At 41.1% G+C, this 24,849-nt stretch overlaps 1 protein-coding gene across 1 annotated transcript in view; it reads left to right on the top strand.

The window, feature by feature from the left end:
• The window catches only part of BARX2 (BARX homeobox 2), a 40,973-nt gene extending 30,275 nt beyond the window's left edge, over positions 1-10,698 (top strand). The window contains exons 2-4 of the mRNA XM_088139162.1: positions 2,590-2,872; positions 9,075-9,159; positions 10,267-10,698. Coding sequence (XP_087995288.1) covers positions 2,590-2,872; positions 9,075-9,159; positions 10,267-10,515 — 617 coding nt within the window. The 3' untranslated portion in view covers positions 10,516-10,698. The remainder of the gene's footprint in view (positions 1-2,589; positions 2,873-9,074; positions 9,160-10,266) is intronic.
• Positions 10,699-24,849: the final 14,151 nt, after the last annotated feature.

The raw sequence follows: 24,849 nt of genomic DNA, 5'->3' as shown, positions 1-24,849 counted from the left end.
TCACACATGGCTACCGATGCTGTGCTCCAGGGCCATGGCAGGGCAAGGATATGCCCTATGTACTGCTCTGCCAATGACCTCATCACTCATCATGCCACTGACAGCACATTATGCCATCTTCTTCTCGCTGCCATAGTTAAGTTGCCAGCATCTGCAGTAGTTTCTTCTCCACCCTCCACTGCCCTCCTGCGGTTTCAGTCACACTCCCCACCCTAAAGGATGAGACTCAGCAAATTCCTCCTTTCTACCAGCTGAGCTATCCAGATTTACAACCAAAGAAGAAGAATGCAATCATAAAACCATAATCCTTGAAGCCATGGGAGAAAATATCTCCAAGGTGGTACCCGAAACAGATTGATAAAACCATGACGTTGGGAGAGACTGGGGCAGGGAGACAGATGGTTCAGAGCTGAGTTCCAACATGGCAACTGGCAGCCAGTTGATTTGGGCAACCTTGCACCCCAAGTATGGGAACGTCAGCAAAATGTTCTTCTCTTTGGGAGGCCCAAAAAAAAAAAAATGCAGAAGCACTTCCTGTTTCATGAAATTGAAGGACAAAAGTTAGAAAAAATACAGATTATTTTTTGATCCAGCACAGCTTTTTACCTATGTCGGGTGTTAAATATGTCCATGCTATTTCTTATTTTGCATTTCCCAGTGAGCTGATGATGATGATTCCACCACCACCTGCCCATTTTTTAAGCTGTGCTGACTCTCCCAAACAGCAATCATTCATGCCATTCTCTTCCTGGAATCCCACCCAAATAGGACAAGAATCATTAGCCCAATGGATTTAATATGCTGAGAAGAGACATTTGTAAAAATGTTTCCCTGTAATGGTTTCAATCTCCCAGACTTCGTGTGTGTTTGTGTGTGTGTGTGTGTGTGTGTGTGTGTGAGAGAGAGAGTGAGTGGTTTCTGAGTGTCGTTGATTTATTACTTCTTAATGGCTTTTGTGGCTTCTTTGGTGCCTTGCTTGAAAAATACGGAGAAATCATGATAGGCAAAGAAGTTTTTAAGTAAACTTATGCTGTCTCTGTGATGTTGTTTGCAGAAAAATGATTTTGCTATAATGCTTTCTCCTTTAATAGCACTAAAAATAGCAAAGTTTTACTTATTTCTAAGCATTTGTGCTCGCATAAAGCATAACAAGGAAAGTGTGTCAGCACTCAGATGCACAAACACACACGTGTGAATTTATTTGGTCTGCATTTTTAAACACAGTGACTTACTTGGTTCACACTCATGGTTCTAAGTATCTGGGCCGAAACCCATCTGTCATGGGTTTTCACTCTCCTTTTGTTCAGAAAATGTACCAACATTCAGTAAAAGTATATATTCCAGAATAAAGTGCACTCCAAAATATAGAGGTGTTTCGAGTAACAAATGAATAAAATGTGACAAGTGTAAACAAAAATAATGCCCATATAATATCACGCTTTAGGAACGGGACAGAACTGAATTTTTCAGTGAACACATGCCAAACAGACCCAGACAAGGAATAAACTGATCTATCCAAACTTCTCATGGATGCATGCACACTTACACTCCTCTGAACAATTGTAGCTTTTTCTCTGGCACTGTCGGGTATATTGTGTTTATTTCATCATAGCCTCTAGTATGTTGATTTTTGAAGCTGGTTATGCTATCCAATAAATTGTAAGTTTCCTTAAAAAAATGAAGGAAATGAAATGGGGTTTATAATCTCTCAAACGAAACTCCTCTAACTTCAGTGCTACAGATGAATTTCTTGAAGCCCATAAATGCTTCTTTCCAGCTGGTAAGAAGGTGACTGCCAGCCAGGCATTGATGCTCTGCCCCTTGGACCTTACAGCGCTAATTCCCAGGGAGCTGAAGGATGAAAATCAGAGCAAGTGGCATGTCGGAGGGTAGAACAGCTGCATAGGTCTTAACTAGATCATATGCAAACTGCATGTCATCCTGTTCCAGTTTATGATTTTATGTACTTAACTGGAAACACATGGGGCCCTGTTCAGGACCAAGGGCACCGGACAGGGAGGGGGAATTCTAATACCTTAATCACCTTTATTTTTCTAATAAAACCCTCTCTTTCCAAAAAACCCCCCACTCTATTGGTGCCAGTAGGTAATTATTTAAAGCAGCAGTCCCCAACCTTTTCTATGCCCCATACCCCCTAGGAAATGTTTGATTAATGTTCGCACCCCGTATAAAAGTAATATCACATTTGAAGATGAAGAAGTCTCATTTCTAATGCGGGTGAAGAAATTGAACTTAAAAAAAGAAAAAAGCTTTTAACTCAGTGCCTAAAATTGTCGCACCCTCTGAAATTCCATCTTGCACCCCCGGGGGTATAGGCACCCCAGATTGGGAACCCCTGACTTAAGTCTTGCTGCTGCCTTTGGAACATGGTTTTTAAAACAAAAGGAGGCAAATGAAGGCACTAAAAAGAAGGGCCGGATTTCCTCTTCCCTGTCTTTGGTGGTTCCAACCTATGTGCTTACAATTAATCACATCTCCACCAAAGCAGAGCTGGAACCTTGAAGATGAAACAATCTGCCAAGCCATCCTCTCTTTGTAACACCTCTCCTTCTGATGCTTATTTCCCAGGGTCCTCTTCTCTTCGGGCTTATCCACTCATTTCTGTCATCACCAGACAGCCCTTCATTCCCACAGTGAGCACCTCTCGAGTTCTCTCACCGCTCCCACCTTCGGGAAGCACCTGTTCAGAGACCCAAGCCAACGAAACTCATGGAAGCAGTGAATCCGAGACAGAGCAGCCCACCCTCCCCTTGAAAAAGCCTCGCCGCAGCCGGACCATCTTCACAGAGTTGCAGCTTATGGGACTAGAGAAGAAATTCCAAAAGCAGAAATACCTATCCACACCAGACAGGTTGGTGAGGAGAGATGGGGAGGGGGGCAACCCAACTGGTTGGTGGTTAGGGAAGCCACTGATGCTTTGATGGGCAACTGGTGCTTTTAGAATGTCTTGGACTTCTATCAGCCTCAGCCAGCCTGAGCAATGGCAAGGGACCATGGGACGTAGAGTCTAAAGCATCTGGAGACCATTGATCTCTGCGCTAAAATGGTTCTAATAGCAAGATGTTATTGAGAATGATATGCCTGTGTCAAATTCCATGTTATGAATTCAGCACCAGTCACTTCTGCAATATTGGCATGGTAAAATTGTCTTCTGAATACTCCAGCTTTGGAGGATCTTTGAAAGTGGGTTGAACTCAAGGCTGAGTCAAACCTTGAGGTATGAGCAGGTATGGTTACATTGGACACCAATATTAGAAGAGGCCATATCAGTTTCTGTTTATGAAGTGAGACTCAGTGGCTATTAAGAAGGCAACAGAAATCCTGCATGAGCCAAGATGTGGCAAGTTGTCATTATAACATAGAACATTGATTACTACTCTATGTTAAATCATTCAAAATAATGGATGGGTGAGGACTAGATTGTGATTGTAGAAATGAAATATCCCTTAATGCCTCTACAAAATCTAAGGAAATTGGAGGAAAACAAAATGGGGGGACACAGGAGAGAACATTCTTAGGGATTTGTACCATTTCTCTCTAGAAGTAGGATTCCCTGTTGTCAGTCCTTGACTGAAGATTTTGAGTAAGTTACCGTGCAAAGTCCCACATAACCTGGAAGAGCTGGAGTTTGCAACATGAGAATTATCTCCGACATTCTTGGGGACTTGTATAATCCGCAAATCATGGGGCTGTTTGGAACAGTGGCCCACAATATCTTAAGTACTCCTAGGAACTGATTAGGATCCTTATTATATTATTATATCCTTATTATATCTTCCATATTCCTGTTGCATACATAGCTCTGTTCTCGAAGGCAAAAGGTTGGGTAGGGGGCTGATTAGTGTCCAATTTCTGTTATCTTTGATTATTGCCTCACACTGCCTAATGAGTAGGGCCACTTACTATACGTGACATGTGGACAAACAGCAGTAAACAAATAACATAGAAAGAAGAGTGTCTTTGGGGCTTTTATAATTTTAACAGTTTAAAGGGGGGAAAGTATCGTCTATATTTGCCCTTTGAAAATAAGATGTTCAGAAGTTCCAGTTTAATTTAGATTAATTTAAGCAGAACATCATATACCAATAGGAACACTGATTTACACTTGAAGGACAGAGCAAGTGACTTTACCATGCCATGGAGTGGAGAAAAGACTAACCAGGCAGATGCTTTAAAATGCAAAATACCCAGTTTTAATCTTCTAAGACCAGCCAACATTTTAGCTTCATCATATCATCATTTCAGAAAGGAAATCCCCTGCAGGTTTTAGTCTGTTTCTCTGAGCAAGAATTGAAGAGAGGGCTGTCTTTCCAGCCACAACAGAGCAGGTCCCTAGCCCTGCTCCTCTCAGCTGTTCAGGTGCTGAGTGGACCATGATGGCTTCTAAGCATGTGAAGATGACTCTGCTCTTGTCTGAGGGCTTGGACACATAATCAGATCAGATTTCAAAGCACCCTTCCCTTAGAATCAAAGGCTACATGAATAGATCATATCAGTGGAAAATACATACCAGGCTGTGAGTGTGCTTGATACATGCATGCTTGCCAGCATGGATTTATGGGCAGTGATACTTAGAAGCTTGTTTCCTTTGAAAGGGAGAATCAAATTATTTCCACTAGCTGAGAGCGAATAGGCAGTCAGTGGAGAGTGAATATGAGTTGGTAGAGAAGGAAACCAGCTATTGGTTTTCACTGGCATGACAACTATTACCGAATTAACGATGGTATGAATGGATTTAAAACATTAAATGAAAGGTGTGGGAGTTTCATTCTGGATTGGGTTCTGGGTCTTGATATTCAGAGCAGGAAGGGTTTAATCCATTGCCTTTGTGGCACTGGTGGAGGGGAGCCCTCTGAATGGAGCATAATTTTGATTAGTTTTAAGGAAGAATCAACTGTATCAGAGAAGGAAAACACACTCCCCCAGCTTGTGCGCGTAATGGTAAAGCCATAGTTTGACCTAATGTCCTAACTATCTCTGAATCTTTGCCTGGCCTTAAACATTAGAGGTGAAGAAGCATGTTCTTTCCAGATCCTGCTGAACTGTAACTCCCAAGATCCTGTAATTCCCAAGATCCTATCAGCCACACCATCTGAAGTTGTAGTTCATCAACATGTGGAGGGCCATACATTCTTCATCTGTGTTTCAAGTATTTCTGAAACCTCAGCTTCAAGATCTGTCATAGACCAAGATCTGTTACAAAGGTTGCTATATTTTAGATTGTCACAGATATTGCTGTGGCACACCCACTGAAGATCATGGAAGAACCTGTGAAACATGCTTCTCTACAGAACTTTTTTGCATAGCTGGCCCTAAGTTATTAATAAAGCTGGAACTTCACAAATATTTGGTTCCTTTATTTAAGTGTTGACACTATTTCTGGAGGGCTCTTAGCACTGAGTGTTGAGAAGGCAAAGAACAAGTTCACTGATAATGAGGGTTCAGGTTTGTGCCAACAATTGCTCCATTGTGAATTTGCCCCTACTCAGTGAAGTGGAGTGAATGCAAAGGAAGGCAAATTGGAATTTGGGAGAAAAGGAAGGACACCAGATGAACGTGATATTTTTTTTTCTTTTGTTCCTTAAAAAAACATAGTGCCCATAGTGATGGGGGGGGGGACCATTTCATCTTCTTACACAGATAATTTGACCGTATGAGATTAGGTGACCATGCAACGTTGCATGATCTAATAACCATGTTAAGAAGAAAGAAGATAGAAGTGATGAGTCTTTACCTACTATGAGTGCAGGATTTTTTAAGGGGAAGGGAGGAGACCATTGGCCAACCCCAACCCAGAAAAGGTGACCTTATCCAGCCATCCATCCCCAATTCTTCACAAAATCCATTTATTCCCTACAAAAGTGGCAGAAAAAAAGAACTCTAGCTAACATAACAGCTCCCACAGACAAAGGCTCCAGTTTATTTATTATTTACTTAAGGCATATATATGGCTGCCCAGCTGGACCCCTGAGACTCTAGGCAGCTTACCAAAAAACCTTCAGAAATAAGCAAACACAGACCAAAAGTTCCATTAAAATATCTGGAGGTTGAGTCATGGCAACTGGACTTCTTTTCTTTTGGTAAGAGACATTTCGCTGCTTGGACAACGTCTCTCACCAAAAGAAAAGAAGTCCACTTGCCATGACTCAACCTCTAGATAATTCCACCTGGATGACTGAGAATCTTCATCAACATAGTTCCATTAAAATAAAAGCAAACCCTTAATAGGCTTTCAGGAACTTGCCATTCTGTGGCTTTTTGCTCCTCTTTTTGTGTTTGTTGCTTCAGTTTCCTAGGCAGTGTGAGCAGTTGTCCACAGGCCAGCAAACAATCTGAAAGGGTTACCGGTAATCTAGCCATGACAGGTGCGTGTTGGCTGGCATGAGAAGATTGATCTGGCGCATTTCCCTTTGGCCAATGGGTTTGCCCCCAGTATGTGATACCTTGGGAACCATTTTTTTTTCCTAATTTAAACAGGAAGGAACGCATGTATTTTCTCAGTAGGCCTCTCCTTGCCACTGTAGAATGGCCCAGCTGGATAGTGCATTGTGGCATCCAATTTCTCAGAATATTTTCTGGGCAATGGTTATGGGTGGGAGATTCAGAAGATATCAACTTGATCGATCTCATTGCCCTAAGATGCATGCTTATGGTTGCTGGCCTAGGTGACTTTAAGCAAGGGTTGCATAAACATTCATGGATAAGGAGAAAATTATTGATTGTGGTCAGCCCTAGGAGACCCATAAAATCACGCCACTCAGTGACAGCACTAGGATTGTTCTGCTTTGTGGAAAGGTTAAAAATAAAGGCAGTAAGCCTTTGATAGTTGACACCACTGTTTCTCCTCCATGTCCCCTGCAGCCTTTGATAGCTGAAAAACAAAATAAATATGGTTTGTAGGTGCACTCTGAAAGTTTTGGACTACAGTACCACAATCTCTTGCTATTGATTGTAATGGCTTAGGTTAATAAAGCCCCAAAGAACTAAAAGGTTCCAGGTTTCTTGGCCAAAGTGGATCCATGTTCTAATTCAGTGTAGGTGACTTCCCATGATCCTATCTCTCACAAGACTTTTCAGTCGGGTTCATACAATATGTTAGGTTAGACCAAATGTGTTTAGGTAGTTTCTGCTTAATCAAGGTATGGGAGCCCATCATTGTCTGAGCATGTTATATGAAGGAGATCATCACATTAAGCTATAATATGATGCCTTTGTTTGGACATAGCATGCTATGTGAACACCACACTGTGTTTTGTTAACCCAGTAAGCTAAGTTGTATGAACTCAGCCTATATAAGTAGTCATTTGTTTTTGAACCAAGTACAAATGCCTCCATAACTCTTCCTACTGCAACCAAGGGAATGTATTGTTTACACTGGGAAGCCCATCTTAAGAGAAAATTAGTTGGGAAATTTTTGACTAATTCATTTATTATGCAACTGCTGGTGTGTGAAACAAGAAAATATGCATCATGTTTGTTTATGTTGCCTTCGCACTATTTGTGTTCCAGTTCAGTGATATTAATCATGGAAAAGGCATAAGTCATGGGCAGGTTTCATTCAGGTGTCTTTGTTCAGTGAGTTTCACGCACTTTGCTCTGACATTCTGGCTCTGAAGGCTGATTAGGTAAACACAGAACTGATGTTAGGGGAAAACCCTCTGTTATCTTTTTGTGTTAGAGAAGACCATGTTGTGCTTAAAAGCAGTCCAAAGCATGGAAAGGCAGAAAGTAGAACAGGATCTTCTTGCAGATCTTTATAAATATCAGTAGATCACCCAGAGTTTCCAACTCCAATAGTTTTACTTAAATAAATAAAATAAAATAAAATAAAATAAATAAAAATCTTCTGCCATAGCTATTCTTGCTTTTGTATTTCTCAGCTACATTGGCTTCTTACCTCTAAAAAAAAAAGGATTAATGGGTTGCCCTTAGCCAAATCTCTGCTTCTTTCCCCACTAAATAGGTTGAACTTTTTAATCCTCAATTTGTCACAACTGAGATGCAGATTTTTCCTGCGTAGTCAGCTCATCTGGCTTGTGGATATACAATGGAGAACTTGCTTTGCATACCATTTTACACTTAACTTGGTGGGCTCTGGCTAGGTTTTTTTTCCCCTTTAAATGGATCATGCAATACTGGAGTTTGCCCAGCAAACAAAATATTTTTCCTGTTTTTGTCTTAAAGGTTTTATAATGGAGAAAAACATGTTTAAAATGGCAAGCTCTCCAGCCATAATTATGTCTTCTTGAAGTGAAGAGTCAAAAAAATAATGCTCAAGGACCATGGATTGCCCACTAGCTCCCTTTTTTAGGGCCCTCAGAGTCCACTAGAACAGCTGGGGCCAAAAAGTGGGGCCCTCTTTGACAGCTTTGGAGGTTGAGAGTAATTAAGGGGCTAAAGAGGTGCTGTATACCTTTCAGTTGCTTGAGATGCCATTTCAAACTCCTGGAACCCCTCCCCAACACGGCCCTGGCCTCATCCAGTTCTGGAATGTGATTCTCAGCATGCCATATAACATCTAGTGCACCGTTTGAACTACAGGAAGCTGCAGATTCCTTTCTTACAGGGTTATCATTAATATAACCAAAATTTTAATTCTGACACAACTGACATTGTGAAACTTCATAGCAGAACTTACAGAAATGGTGCAGTATATCCCTGCTGAGAAGTAAATCCAACGCTTAGGACTGTTTAATGAACACAGTCCTAAGCAAATTAAAAAGTTTGCTTTTAAAAAGCAAATTAACAGCACAGGCCTTTGCTTGCTTTCTGAGACTAACTCCCAACTGAGTTCAGTGGAACTCAGGAAGCCCATCTTCTTTCTAAAAGTTTCTTTAGACAATACTGTGGTCATTGCTCTTGTCTGATCATTAGTCATTGGTCTTCTCTGGCCATTAGTCATGACCAGTTAAGCCATTGGTCCCCCAATCCACCCAATCCACTATGAACCATTTGCTCACTTTCAGTAAGATGCAGTGTAATCAGGTCTTGGTAATGGGTGATAATGTCTTGTTTTTCTTCTAGTTCATTAATCTGGATAGTTTCTCTTCTAGGCTGGATCTTGCCCAGTCATTGGGCCTAACTCAACTTCAAGTGAAAACTTGGTATCAAAATCGCAGGATGAAATGGAAAAAAATGGTAAGCATTTACTGGACTCAGAGAGAGAAATAGTTGTTAGAATCAGTTGAGTGACATTGCTAGGAATGAAGCTGACCCTGAGTAACATATCAGTTGATTTCAGGGAGTCTGTACCAAGCATAATTAAGTCTGATCCACCCCACAAAGTATATGTGATATCAGGGTTCCTTACAGGGTATGGTCAAAAAATCAAGTTGGTGGCCACAAGGGTGTGATCAAAGCTCTGTTAGTAAAACACATACAAAATTAGGTGAGTTTTGAATGCACCGTCTTAATTTTATTAACCATAATTTGCAGACATCCCTGAGTGCTGCAAATATTTGTGTGTATTGGTTCATCAGTTTTTAGTTTTGACAAGGACTCTTGTTACAGTTTTTATCTTGATGTTTAGCCTCTGACAAAGAAGTCTTTACTTTTTATTTATTTTTATTATTTATTATTAAATTTATATGCCGCCCATCTCCCCCAGAGGGTGACTCTGAGTGGCTTACAATTAAAAAACTTTACTTTGTTCACAGTATAAGTACCACAGTTAGTCCATGCTGGCTTACATATGAAGTTCTGCCTTGTGCACTGGTGTGATTTTGTTTCTAGTCTCCAGAATTCACACAATAATAAAATGAATACATAATAGGATGGGATGGAACATCATGGAAAACAGCTGGTTGCCTGGAGCACCAGTGAGTGGTGTTCATGGCATGGGAAGAATATTTTCTATTTGCATTTAATTGCAAATCTGATTCACCCTTCATCAAACAGTGCACGTATCAAAACTCTTCTCTGAATTTTGCCATGAGTTTCTCCTGCCCAAAAATAACTATAAAATATGTATTTTCGTGCATGAGAAGTATGTATCAGAGAAAATAACAGTTGAACATATAATAAATTAGGAGAAACAGCTTGCCAAATGTGTATATTACGCAAAAATGCACAAAAATGCTAATAATGAGGGGGGTTTCTTAATGCCAACCAGTGTAGAGCATAGAGAAAAATAAATTTAAGATGGGGAAATGGAGAAACACAGAGAAGCCAAAATCAGTCCATTCCCCTGGCTGTAACTTGGACTTAGAATCTCAGCAATAGCAGCTTTATTTATTTTTATTCCAGGTTCTGAAAGGAGGACAGGAAGCGCCCACAAAGCCCAAAGGCCGCCCAAAGAAAAATTCCATTCCCACCTCAGAGGAAATTGAAGCAGAAGAAAAGCTGAACAGCCAAACTCAGCCAGAGGTTTTGGAGGAAAGCCAAGCAGCAGAAGACTGCGGGTTGACCAAGGAGCAGTTAGGTCCCTCTTCAGAAACCGATGGATCTCCTAAACACATAGCAGAGGCATGTCCAGGGCTGACAATCTCAAGTTAAAAGCTACCTTAGCTCCAGTGGACAATGCATAAACTGGATTTCCCTGCACTTTGTGCCTTAAGAAATCAACCGGTGTGGTAGGTGAAGGTGGGATGAGGAGACTCAGTGTAAACAAGGATGATTTCTTTCCTCCCAGTGTCATGTGTACACCTTCCCCACAGATATCCTGGAGCCCCAGCTCTTCTCCAAAAAAACCTGCATGCTTAGAGATTGGAGTTTCCAAAACACACAAGCAACTCAACTCCTCATGATTCTGTGAGAAGAAGCTTTTTAGGGACTTCAGCATGCTGAAGATACTGTTTATCTTGCCATAATTGTTGTTGTTATTATTATTATTATTCAGAATGCTTTAAAATGGATCCTAAGCAGCAACTACCAAAGACAGGGGGAATAGGATTCCCACAGTTGTATTTTGTAAAAGTGCCAACACAAAGCATTTTTCATGGGTTGTTCAAAATATGGGGTTGTTGGTGGTCTACCATTACACTGACCAGAGAGTTATCTTGGTGGCAGTCAAGAGAAATACTAGTGATGCTTTTGGGATTGGTGAGCTAATTTCCCAAAAGATAATTTAAGCCACCAGGAAAGGGAGCAGAAGCAACTGTATGGGGAAGCGCTGCCCCAGTAGCAAATATATTGATTTGATCAGCAAGGATCGGGGCTGCTTTTAGACACACAGTAGGCTGAAGTTGCAATCCAGAACTCTGGCTGATATGCATAGCTCCAACCTGGCTCCCCTTTGTCCCCATCGTATCGTTAGTACCATTACTGTATATTGTTCCATACAGAACTGTATGGAAAGATATGTTTTGACAGAAATCAGCATCAGAGGTTGGAACTTTGAGGGGCATGTCAAGGCCCTCAGTTCTCTGGGGATGGCAAATCTGAATGGGCACTGATGACCCAACTTTACTACCTACTCAATTTGCTTTTCTGAGCAGAACAGCAGTGACAAGAGGGAGGTGACAAAATAGCATTCTCCCATCCCCTTGTACTTTCTATCTAGACTGTGGCCCAGATTTGACTCGGTAGAAGAGGGCTAGTGTGTGGGTATTGGAGACTGGGAAGGGATCCACTTGGGCATAAGTATGCCCTGAAAAGATCTTGCACTAGAGTCTCCCACAACTGGAAGCCATCGCTGCCAGGCTGCACAGATTTCTCCTTGTGAATCGTTGAGCCAATGTGTACAGGCGAATGCCAGCATGTGCAATTTAATGGCTTCTTTCAGTAGGCAGAAGGTTGTTGGGCCTCTATAGCAAGTCTACCCTTCAATCATCTGTAATATTACCCTGGAAATTATGTGGAAGTTAATAGGAGAGCAAGTTGGGCTCCAAACAAAGCAGCAATGTACCGTAGTTCCTCAAGGGTATCTGTGCAATAAGCTGTTAAGAATTTAAGCTACCCTAATCAAAAGCCAGTTTACCCTTTATATTTTCACCTCTGGCCAGTTTATATTAAGGATGAGCAACTAGGATTTTTCTGCAGCCCCTGTTGCCATCTCCTTTTTCCTTTGTAAGTTTCTTCCGTTTTTGAATGAAATTGCAATTTTAAATAATGCATCGAAGTGTGCATCAAAATGGTATTTGGAAGCTTGTGTTCAAGATATTATTTTCTCTTACACACAATTTGTATTTTTAAGTGTTTGTTCTCTCAAAGTAAGGGCTTAAAATATTTTTGATGCCTTTGTGCCAAGAATTATATTAAAGTTGTTTGGGGAGGGCAGAAGCTTGGGAGTAACTGAATTCTTATCTATGTGCAAATGGTTGAAACAAATATCGGGTCAGTTCATTGGATCTGACGTTTGTCTGTGCACTTCTTACTGGAAACAACCCTAAGCCACAAGCCTCTGTAAACTTTCTTTGCATGAGAATGAAGCGGTCATTGCTCATATGTTAGAAAATGTCATCCCTTATCCCATTAGCTATACCCTCCTCCATCATGAGCTCCAGCAAACAGTTATGCTAGCAATACAAGTGAGGCAATCCAGTTCTTGTGAACCAGGCAGGGGTGTCTTGGGGGGCGTCTGAAAAGTCAAGATGGCACCTATGATTATCTGATTGAAACCCTGCCCCTATTTTACATGTGTTGCACATCTGACACACACAAGGAAGAGGCAGGGCTTTGATCATGTCATTGGGGCTGCCATCTTGATGTTCTTGACCCCTCGGCGGATGTCCCTGGAGCCAACATTCAAACCCAAAAAGTGTAGGTTAGCTCAAGTCCTAAACTCCAGATCAGCTCAGGGAGAGTTTTGGTGCCCATCTCTTTCCATCAGCTTTGGGAGGTTCTATTCATTATTGCTGCTGTTTCCCACCTCGGAGCCCTTTCTCAAGCTTTGTAACGCACTTCAGTTGATGAGCACTGAACCGTCCTTGGCATCCGCAGGAAAACAAGTCAGGAACCTGGGAAGACAACTTTGCAGGAGTGGGATTGCATTCTATTTTCCAGTCCTGTGTGCCAAAGTTTAGATAACCATCTTGTTTCCTACAGTCTTGCCCAGTCTTTCTTTTGCCCAGATGCTGCAAAGAACTGTATCAAGATAACCTTTATTTTTTAATTAAAAAATAAAATATATAAATAAAGGAGTCAATGGAATCTTTTCTCTTTCTCTCTTGACATCCAAGCTTCCCTGGAACAGAAGTCCTCTTGCATATTACTATTATGATGATTGGTGGTGCTGGCTGCCAGCTGAGCTGGCTTCAAAAAGGGGCTGGAGCAATTCATGGAAGTTCTGGGAACCAAGGCTATTAGCCTTGAAGGCAGTGGGACTGCCTCGGAAGGCATCTTCTGGGAGACCTGTGGGCTTCCTCGGACAGTTGGTTGGCCACTATGAGAACAGACTGCAGGACTAGATGGGCCAGAGGTCTGATTCGGCAGAGCACTGCTTCTGTTCTTATGTACTACCACTAAGCTGGGCCCCAAACCTTGGGGAAAACAAAGACTCTGTTTGTCCTGATAACAATAAAAATCAAGGAGGCATTAAGCACCAATTCCTGGTTTAAACTAAACTCTTTAGTTTAAAAATGAATTTCAGAAGGTTTAGAGTCCAATTCTATGTGTGTTTTTGCTAACAGTTCTGCCTGGGATGGCCTATGCCTTCCCAGCTCACAAGCTGCTTTTCATTAATAAGTGACTATACTACAGAACATAATAAAACCACAGAATCCTGAAATGTATACAAACCTAGAAAACCTAGAAAAATGCTTGATGTCAAGTCAAACTATTGGTCCTTCTACTTCACTGCTGTTGACTCTGAATTCTTAAGAATACTTCTGGGGCAGAAACCTTTTCCAGCTCTACCTGGAAGTGTCAGAGCAACACGGGAGCTTCTTGCACGCAAACCATTCTGAACTACAGCTATAGTGAGACAGAAGGTAACTAATACCCAGCATTCCCAATGTACTTGATACCAGAGGGGGAAAATGTGTACATTGTGTGTGTGTGTATGTATGTGTGTATTTGGCTCCAATTTTTTTTTTTAATTTAATCATGTCCTCTGAAGCAAAAGAAGTTGAGCCTGTGAGTATGATGGATTTGAATTAACTCTCAGTTGCAACCCAGAGTGCAAACTATTCACCACTTAACTGAGTGACAGAAGTAATTACATTTCTGTTCATAGCACTCGGGGTGAATTCAGGCTTGCCTTGGCTGATGAAATCTGTCAATGCTGCCAAGAGAGAAAGGTGTGCTCTTCGGAGGCTGGCAGACAAACAAGGTGAGCTAACCCCTCCAGTCTGTTCTAACATGTCCATTATCTGGTGGAAACACTGAGGCTATTGTTTCCATGAACGGTCTCGGAGAAGAGGCGGCCCCCACGTTCCTTCATAGGCATTTGTAAGTCCCTCCCAGGCTCAAGGGGGCATTATGGTAGACTCAACTCCTTCGCCAGTTTTTGTAAAATAACTCATTAGGTAAAGACATTCCATCATAGGGAAGGTGTTCTCTTCAAGGGCAAGCTTGTAGCATGTATGCATGTATTTGCATAATTCCAAAGAAAACAACCTATAGCAGACAAAACAGGAGAACAGATCTGTAGGTATTTTGTACCTCAGTGGGTCTAGTCATTGCCTCAGCACACAGATGAACAACTTTATGGTGCCTTCACAGTGTAGGGGGGTATGCTAATGGCTTCAGCAGATGGGACGATAAGGCAAACATAGGTGGAGCTAACTCACAAATTGTGGTCGCCTCCACATCCCGGTGCAGCCAGAATGTTTGTAAAACTGGGTTAGGCTTTTTCTTCCTTGTTCCTGTGTTTCTTCCACTAACATGGAAGGATACCTCATCTCATTTACAGTAGTTGTGGCCTTCAGATGGGAAGCTGAAGACCATGAGAAAGGAAATGTGAAGCTATCTATGGCTCTGGAGGCACACTTGTTCACACTGGTTTAGCACAGTCTTGTGTGAACTCAGCCATTATGATTTATAACCCATGATTTATGGCTTGCTATTCTATGTGAATCAGGCTATTATGGTATGTCTAGCAAACCATAGTTAAGACAAATTATAATAGGTGTAACCCCAGTCACTGATTAGTAGCAGCCCTCCAGGATTTTGGACTAGAGTTTTTGTTAGCATTGCCTGAGAAAATCTGAACCATTCCATGCATGGCAAGAGTTTCTCACTAAACTATCCACTCCCAAATTTTCTCCAGGCCTTTTAGATTCCAGCAGGCTTAGTGAGGTGTCAAAAGGAAGGCTCTTGCCATCTTATTGTTCATTTTAACGATTTCAAAAATAATTAAAACTGAAGTAGAAGAACGACTGAATACTCGAAAGATTTTAGTGACCTTGTCCTCCTAATTAAGGTGGATTATTTATTCATTCTTCATTCATTCATTCCAGCAATTTATACATTGCCCTGTTCCAAGACTCCAGGTAGTTTACAGCAGCAACAATACAATAAAAATAAGGACATTATCTAAATTAGACAACAAGTGCAACAATCATTCTGACAATCATTCAACATGTTAACCCTTCAAAATAAGAAATACTGGGGTAGTTAATAATCATGACACACTAACACATCTTTTTGAAATTGTATTATTATAAAAAACACAACAAATCATAACAGCAATAAGAGAGGGTCTCGAACTTTGCAGTGCTATAACCCCTTGAAATTTCAAATGATAGATAAAGTTAGGATTTACATCACAACATTACTGCACATCTGCCATCATTCTTTGTGTTGTGGTGGCTTGCTGATAGGCATAGGAATCCATGGAGGATGCTAGGGAGGGAAATTGTGAAAGAAGTCTCACAAAGTTGCAATGCACACTCTGCCCCTTTTATACACATGTCATGCACGCACATATATAAGGACTAGACCTTGGGTTGCATTGCTCATTCTGTTTGTGATTGCTCCTGTTTTATAGAGAACAGCCTCTCATTTTAATATTTCCTCTATTTGAATGGCTTGTCCAATCCAAATCTGATTTTAAAAAGTCCACAAAAGAGAGAAAAAGAGGACTGAAAGCTGGAGAAAAGGCAGCAGGTACACCAATCACCTAGTCTCCACTATGATGAGATATTTGGGTTTCTGTTTTAAGGATATCAATTATTTCTAAACTTACATTTACACATATCCCATGGAAATTACGTGCATGCCTATGTCCTACTTAGGTTTTAGCCTGATGAGCCTTTTTTATTTTGCAATTACTAAGTAGCCATTTTGCAGATGAATTAAGATGTTTTATCAAAGCCGCAAAACAACAACAAACAGAGAAACAATGAGAGAACACAGGAAACTCATAGTATAGGCCACTATGGAAGTGAACAAAGGAGACAACACCGTTGTTCATATAGCTCTTTAAAAAAATTCTAATAGATTATCTCACTAGTTTAGCTAGTAATTATGAGGAATGAATTCCACATGTATGAAAAGCACCAAGATGGAAAAGGCTGAGATAGACCAATTTTGAGAATGACATGTCTGATGGTGGATCCATCCATCCATCCATCCATCCATCCATCCATCCATCCATCCAAAGCTATGGTTGGACAAGACCAAATGATATGAGATAAAGAGCCCTAAAATTTCTGTAAATGCCAGCACACAAACAAAAAATCTGATGTCTAACCTTTTTTAAACATTCTTTGAAGGGTCCAGTAGACATGAAGTAATATTTTCTGACAAATTATTTTTATTCTTAAATCATAAGAAGTATGCTTTACATTACGTTGATTTTCCAAGACTGGATAGTCCAATTCTTTGTTCCACAGTTCAGGCACAGAACTAATGCTCACCTTCACTCTATTTTTAATAATTCCATATATAATTAAATTGTTGGTTTGTCTTTAAGCACTGCATCTTCTAAGTATTCTTAGAATTCATTAATCCATTTCCCTTTACCCTTTTGAGCACTTTCCCTTCCTCTCCCCTGTCATTCACTCCTCCTCTCTTTCTCTGTTTGTTTTGCTTGCAGATTGATCAGGCTCACAATTAAGTCCCACTTCATTTTGCAAAACTGTCATCGCTGGCACTTTATTAACTGGATAATTTGCTGACAAACTATTTGAACAGCAAAAGGAAGAAGCTGAGGGTAGAGGGAGGAAGAATTTGCTGCCTCGGGTCAATGAGAAGGCCAAGATCAACCGAAACTCAATCATCTGTGCCTTAAATATAACAATAATGCCACTAGGAGCATCCCAGCTTTCTTTATAATGCACTCCCCATATCAGGGTTATTGTCAGCTTAACTGACAGAGTTTGGGCTCCAGATTGTTCCTTCTGTTTCTGGCCTCAAGCAACTGAGAGAAAAAATAACAATAACCTAAAGCTGAGAATAAAAAGGTAATCATGCACCTGCTAATGAGGAATGTGATTTATCTAGGATCTGCCTTGGAAAGACATTTGATGGATATTGTAATGTTCATCCCAGAGAGAAGAAAAGGTTCTTTCTGTAATGCTTGGCTAAAACGACATGAATTAGCAGTGGAAAACATCTGAATTTAAGGGAGAATGACATGACACTTTGAAAAAAAAAAAATCAGAAGAAAAAATTGTGCTCACAAAAGTAGGATTCCTGTGTTGAGTAATATCACTCAGCTGGGTTTCATTTAACTCACAACCAGATGATACTCCAGTGGGTATTTTCTTGTCCCTCATCAGAGGTTGTTGTCTCTGCTTGGGACAAAGAAATTCACATCACACAACCTCAGGAAAAGGTGGTACAAAGTCCCATGATTCCTTGGCCAAACACACCAAGTGTGGTGACTTTCAGCACTCACCTTACAAACAAGGCAAGTCTTCTCCCAATGTTCTTCTTTGCCTTGGGTTTCATTTTCAATTGTCATCTATTCTGATGGTCCAGCCCTGGGACTGCAAGTAATGGCTCAGGATTCTGGGGACCATAAGTAAACAACAAACAAGGGGGTGAAGGAGCCATTTTCATCAGGATGACTGTGGGAAAAGGAAAAAACTAGCTCATCTCCCTCCCTGCCAGGGTTATGATGAAAATCCCATTCTCCCCAGCTACTGTGAGCTGAAGGCGTGCCTCTTGTCTAAAGCTAATATAGAAGTGGGAAAGCTTTGGGTGGTTGGAATCACACTTAACAGTTCTGGAAGGGGAAAAATTATAGGGGGCAAGCAATAATACAGAATGGGCATCTGTGTCCATATCTGTGTTTATATCTTAAAAGGGAAATGGATAATTATTTTGAAAGTAATTTGACAAAACAGTTTGAAATGAACAGCTTAATCCCACCTTGATAGAACTGGCCACCTCTCCCTTTCTCACCCCATCTCCTAAGAGATTGAACCCTGGCCCAATGGACAGCATCACCACTTTTTCCCTAGTGAAAGCTTTCTTTTCACCTGATCCTGGAGTTATTGCCCAGCTTACAGCTCATTACATGTGGAGGATCAAATTGTACTATAAAGTTGACCAAATTGACAATTTCGTATCAGTTTTCCTCCCTTGAAATTCCAAATCACTGTGCAAAGCTCCTTGGCTAATGCAGTCAGAGTTTGCCTGCATGGTATATTTGCACAAAGGTATTTGAGATATTTATAAGGAAACTATTAACCTTAATAAGGCCTTGGTTCTTCATATATTTTCAAAACAAGCATGGAAGTGGGAAGTGAAAAATAAGGTTTCTTTTCCAGAAAGATCATATTCTATTCTGTGTCTAAACTGCATAAAATGTGCTGGAAAAACAGTGGTTCAAGTCCACCCTTAGCTGTGAAAATAGATGGCTTTGGGCCAGCGACTCACTCAACAAACAGTGCTGCAGATGGATCTTGTAATGTTGTAGGGGGAGAATGAAGAGAAATCCCACATAAGCCTGCTTGAGTTCCTACAGAAAAGGCTGGGTATAAATCTAATAACAGATAAACAACTTTTTAAAAAATCCTTTCTTAGTTTGAAGTGTGAACCCAATCCATTCTGTCTCTGTTAGAGAATGATTGCATACGTGAACTATGGTTGCTCCTTGGTGCTTGGGAAGTTATATTGCTATTCGGTTTATGCTGTTACATTGTTCTGTTTTGTTTTTAACCTTATGTTTATCTTAGGGACTTATAAACTGCTCACAGACATTATGGCAGCTGTATGTAAGCCTAGCAAAATAAATATATTTTTTTAAAAATCGAGAAGTTATAGATTTGGCCCTATTTTCATCGGTGAGATATTGGAGGAAAGGAATGTACTACCATAATGGTTTCACATTGACCATTCAGTATTAGGCAGCCTACCTTTCACCTGACATTTCTGATTCTCGCTCAATACACATTTCTGGAGCATCCATAGAGCTGGCCAGATGACTGTCTGAAGCCCACCGGCCTTATAAAACTTTAATATTTATTTCTCTGGTGGAGCAAAAGTGTGAGGTTAAGAGATTCATTCTGCAATCTCTACCACCACTGCCCCAGACTTCAACAAAACGTTCCAGAAAGCACCATGTGAACTCTTCTCATCCATTTCCTAATTCTGCTCATTCTATTTATAAAAACAAAATTGCTCCACAAGGCATGCTGGGTAGAACAGTTGCCACACTCTTGCCAGTGCAGGATTACTACTTAATTGCATTGCAGTAATGCCAAGTGTGGCCAGCTGAGAACGTTTGCTCATGCTGTATGCCAACGATTGAAAGAAAAGCAAAAGTTGGCAAACTCTGACCCAGCAACACTCACAGTGCAGTTAACGATATTCTGAGTGAGGTCCAGATCCAGGCTAAATAGTATAAGAGACATGCAAATTGTGTAGTCCAGCTATAGCTATACAAAGTTGGACTTTTGAAAGTCACAGAGCCAATGGTCATAAAGTATGAATGGGGCTGAAGTAGATGGAGCCAGACCTCACATCACGTTGGAGAAAAGGTCTGCATATTTAATAACTTCGTTCACAAACCACGTTTTGTGTAATAAGTCATAAATGGCTTTTTTGCATCTGGGGCTGGACTTTCAAAGCTATTACTGTATTATTTTGCCTTTCCAAAGACCTCAGAAATGACTATGATGTCATTCTAGGGGATGAAGTGGAGACAATGGTGTCCCCAGGAGGCGGGGGTGGGGTTATTAGATTGATGAAAGCAGCATCACAACCCAAGCCCCACCCCTTTTCTATGATGTGGCATGCTTGCCTAAAATGGGCTGGACTTACAGCGGGACACTGCAACTCTGTTGTCATTTTGACAAAATCAGCAAGATCTTCTGGATTCTACTGGGTGAGCGGACCTGTTGTTGTCGTTGTTACAAAAACAAAAACTGTTGTACAGCTTCTCAACATTGATGAAAAATCTTCTTTCCTTTATCTGAATCTTGCATATCCTTCTACCTATAATTCTGTGGCTTGTGCAGTAGCTCTAGAAAGATCTTGCCTAATTTTATTCTTATCCAACTATTTGAATGGGTTAGCAACTATCTCTCTGCGTGTCTTTCTCTCTCTTTCTCGTTTGCAAAAAGAGAAAGGTTGTAGTTAATATAATGGTAATCCTGAACATAAACAGCCTGCACGAATAAAGCACAGATTGTACTGATGTCAAGCTACCCTTTGTTTTGACAAAAGCCAAGCTTAAAATAGAGCTTGTGATCATAAACATGACCAGATCAAGCAGGCTGAACTTAAGGGAGTTACATACAATTCTATATCAGCAGCAACAACAAAAGCTTTGTAATCCCTTCAAATTAAACAACTTTATACAATAGACAAATCCAGATTAAAAATGAGTACAGGAAGCACTTCTTAGCCATGTAGATTGTGTTTGGTACAGTAATCATTCTTACTGCCTTGAGCAACCTTCTTCATCCCAGGTGTCTTCCAGATGTTGGTCTTCAACAACTCAAATTCCTAGCTTAGCACAGCCTTTGGTAAGGGATGAAATCTGCACAGCTTTGAGAACATGCATGGTAGGTAAGGCTGATCCTCAGCAATTCCCTATAGCTTTAATCTCAGGTTCAGGTGATTCTTTTCAGTATTCAGTAATTTTATCATTGTGGTATGGTCAGTTAGCAGCTGACGGAGAAGTCTAGCGAAGGATAGGGTTTATTTATTATTTTTCCAATAATATATTCAGGAAATATATAGGAAATATATTCAGAGGGTGATCAACATCATAATTTGAGAACAAGAATGTACCCAAAATATTGATATAAGATATAGGAAGATCTTAGAAAAGTCCTTAGATATAAGGTTGGTATAAGTAGAAAGTATTTTTTCAATGAACTTTTCCTCTCTTTTCCCCCTCTCCCCCAAGCCAATAATAATTGAAACTGAAATAGTTTGTGCTTATGTGTGTTTGTCCCCTTCATGGATCACTGCCTTGTCGTGGCGAAGGGGCTTGCGTAACTCAGTGAAGCCATGAGCTATACCGTGCAGGGCCACCCAAGACGGACAGGTCATGACAGAGAGTTCTGACAAAATGTGGTCCACTGGAGAAGGAAATGGCAACTCACTCCAGTATCCTTGCCAAGAAAACCCCATGGACAATGTTAAAAGGCTAAAAGATATGACGCCGGAAGATGAGCCCCTCAGGTCGGAAGGTGTCCAATATGCTACTGGGGAAGAGCGGAGGGCATTTCCAAGTAGCTCCAGAAAGAGTGAAGCGGCTGGGCCAAAGCCGAAAGGACGTTCAGCTGTGGATGTATCTGGAAGCGAAAAGAAGGTCCGATGCTGTAAAGAACAATATTGTATAGGTACCTGGAATGTAAGATCTATGAACCAAGGCAAGCTGGATGTGGTCAAACATGAGATGACAAGATTGAACATCGACATCTTGGGAATCAGTGAACTGAAATGGACGGGAATGGGTGAATTTAATTCGGGTGACCATTATATCTACTACTGTGGGCAAGAAACCCTTAGAAGAAATGGAGTTGCACTCATAGTCAATAAAAGAGTGGGAAAGGCAGTAATGGGGTACAACCTCAAAAACGACAGAATGATCTCAGTGCGTATCCAAGGCAAACCATTCAATATCACAGTCATCCAAGTCTATGCCCCAACCACTGATGCTGAAGAAGCTGAGGTTGACCGCTTCTATGAAGACCTACAACATCTTCTAGAACTAGCACCAAAAAGATGTCCTTTTCATCATAGGGGATTGGAATGCTAAAGTAGGAAGTCAAGGAGTAATCGGAATAACAGGCAAGTTTGGCCTTGGAGTACAAAATGAAGCAGGGCAAAGGCTAATAGAGTTCTGTCAAGAGAACAAGCTAGTCATAGCAAACACTCTTTTCCAACAACACAAGAGACGACTCTACACATGGACATCACCAGATGGTCAATACCGAAACCAGATTGATTATATACTTTGCAGCCAAAGATGGAGAAGCTCTATACAGACAGCAAAAACAAGACCAGGAGCTGACTGTGGCTCAGATCATGAGCTTCTTACTGCAAAATTTAGGCTTAAATTGAAGAATGTAGGGAAAACCACTAGACCACTCAGGTATGACTTAGATCATATTCCTTGTGAGTACACAGTGAAGGTGATGAATAGATTTAGAGGATTAGATTTGGTAGACAGAGTGCCTGAAGAACTATGGACGGAGGTCCGTAACATTGTACAGGAGGCAGCAACTAAAACCATCCCAAAGAAAAAGAAATGCAAGAAAGCAAAATGGCTGTCTGATGAGGCTTTACAAATAGCTGTGGAAAGAAGGAATGCGAAAAGCAAGGGTGAAAGGGAAAGATATAAGCAACTGAATGCAGATTTCCAGAGAATAGCCAGGAGAGATAAGAAGGCCTTCTTAAATGAACAATGCAAAGAAATCGAGGAAAACAATAGAATGGGGAAGACTAGAGATCTCTACAAGAAAATTGGAGATATGAAAGGAACGTTTAGTGCAAAGATGGGCATGATAAAGGACAAAAAAGGCAGGGACCTAACAGAAGCAGAAGTGATTAAGAAGAGGTGGCAAGAATACACAGAAGAACTATACAAGAAAGATCTTAATGTCCCTGATGTCCACGCTGGTGTGATCACTGACCTTGAGCCAGATATCCTAGAGAGTGAAGTCAAGTGGGCCTTAGGAAGCATTGCTAACAACAAAGCTAGTGGAGATGACAGTATTCCAGCTGAATTATTTAAAATACTAAAAGATGATGGTGTTAAAGTGCTGCACTCAATATGCCAGCAAGTTTGGAAAACGCAACAGTGGCCACGGGATTGGAAAAGGTCAGTTTACGTTCCAATTCCAAAGAAGGGCAACGCCAAAGAATGCTCAAACTATCGCACAATTGCACTCATTTCACATGCTAGCAAGGTTATGCTCAAAATCCTACAAGCTAGGCTTCAGCAATACATGAACCGAGAACTACCGGATGTACAAGCTGGGTTTCGAAGAGGCAGAGGAACTAGAGATCAAATCGCCAACATTCGCTGGATCATGGAGAAAGCACGAGAGTTCCAGAAAAATATCTACTTCTGCTTCATTGACTATGCAAAAGCCTTTGATTGTGTGGATCACAACAAACTGTGGCAAATTCTTAAAGAGATGGGAATACCAGACCACCTTACCTGTCTCCTGAGAAATCTGTATGCGGGCCAAGAAGCAACAGTTAGAACCGGTCATGGAACAACCGATTGGTTCAAAATAGGGAAAGGTGTACGACAAGGCTGTATACTGTCACCCTGCTTATTTAACCTATATGCAGAGTACATCATGAGAAATGCCAGGCTGGAAGAATCACAAGCCGGAATTAAGATTGCAGGGAGAATCATCAACAACCTCAGATATGCGGACGATACCACCCTAATGGCAGAAAGTGAAGAAGAACTAAAGAGCCTCTTGATGAGGGTGAAAGAGGAGAGTGCAAAAGCTGGCTTGAAACTCAACATTAAAAAAACTAAGATCATGGCATCTGGACCCATCAATTCCTGGCAAATAGAAGGGGTAGAAATGGAAGCAGTAACAGACTTCATTTATTTGGGCTCCAAGATCACCGCAGATGGAGACTGCAGCCATGAAATTAAAAGACGCTTGCTCCTTGGGAGGAAAGCTATGGCAAGCCTAGATAGCATATTAAAAAGCAGAGACGTCACCTTGCCGACAAAGATCCGCATAGTCAAAGCTATGGTTTTTCCAGTAGTAATGTATGGCTGTGAGAGCTGGACCATAAAAAAGGCCGAGCGCCGAAGAATTGATGCCTTTGAACTGTGGTGCTGGAGAAGACTCTTGAGAGTCCCCTGGACTGCTAGGAGGTCAAACTAGTCAATCTTAAAGGAAATCAACCCTGATTGCTCATTGGAAGGATCGATAATGAAGCTCAAGCTCAGATATTTTGGTCACCTAATGCGAAGAGAGATCTCTTTGGAGAAGACCCTGATGCTGGGAAAGATTGAAGGCAAAAGGAGAAGAGGACGGCAGAGGATGAGATGGTTAGATAGCATCACTGAAGCAATGAGCATGAAACTGAGCAAACTCAGGGAGGCAGTGAAGGACAGGAAGGCCTGGCGCAATATGGTTCATGGGGTCACGAAGAGTCGGACACGACTTAACGACTAAACAACAACAACAATGTGTGTTTGTGGAATAAATGCAGAAATCCTATATACTGTACTTAACACGTCCCATATAGACTCACATAGAGCTATCAGATCTGAGCTCCAAAACTCCAGATGACTACCAGATAGCTAGAGCTAGAGTTTGCTCTATTTAGTGGCCATCTGGGTTCTTGTACCCCATATCTGGTATTCCTAGAGTCACACAACGGGTTAAAATCTAGGTTAACAAAACGTAATAGCATTATTCATATAACATGCTATGTCTAAATAAACAAACTATATTACAGATTGATGTGATCACCTAGTTCACACAACTTCCTGCCACAATGGCTGGATTCCTACAACACGCTGATCCACAAACAACCCAACCCTATTTTAGCCTAACCTAG

This window comes from Python bivittatus, unplaced genomic scaffold, assembly GCF_059951505.1.
Source record: "Python bivittatus isolate LINGU-HERP-01145 unplaced genomic scaffold, Pbiv_v1 ctg000320_np1212, whole genome shotgun sequence".
Taxonomy (NCBI): Eukaryota; Metazoa; Chordata; class Lepidosauria; order Squamata; family Pythonidae; genus Python; species Python bivittatus.
This window is presented reverse-complemented; position numbering and strand designations above follow the sequence as displayed.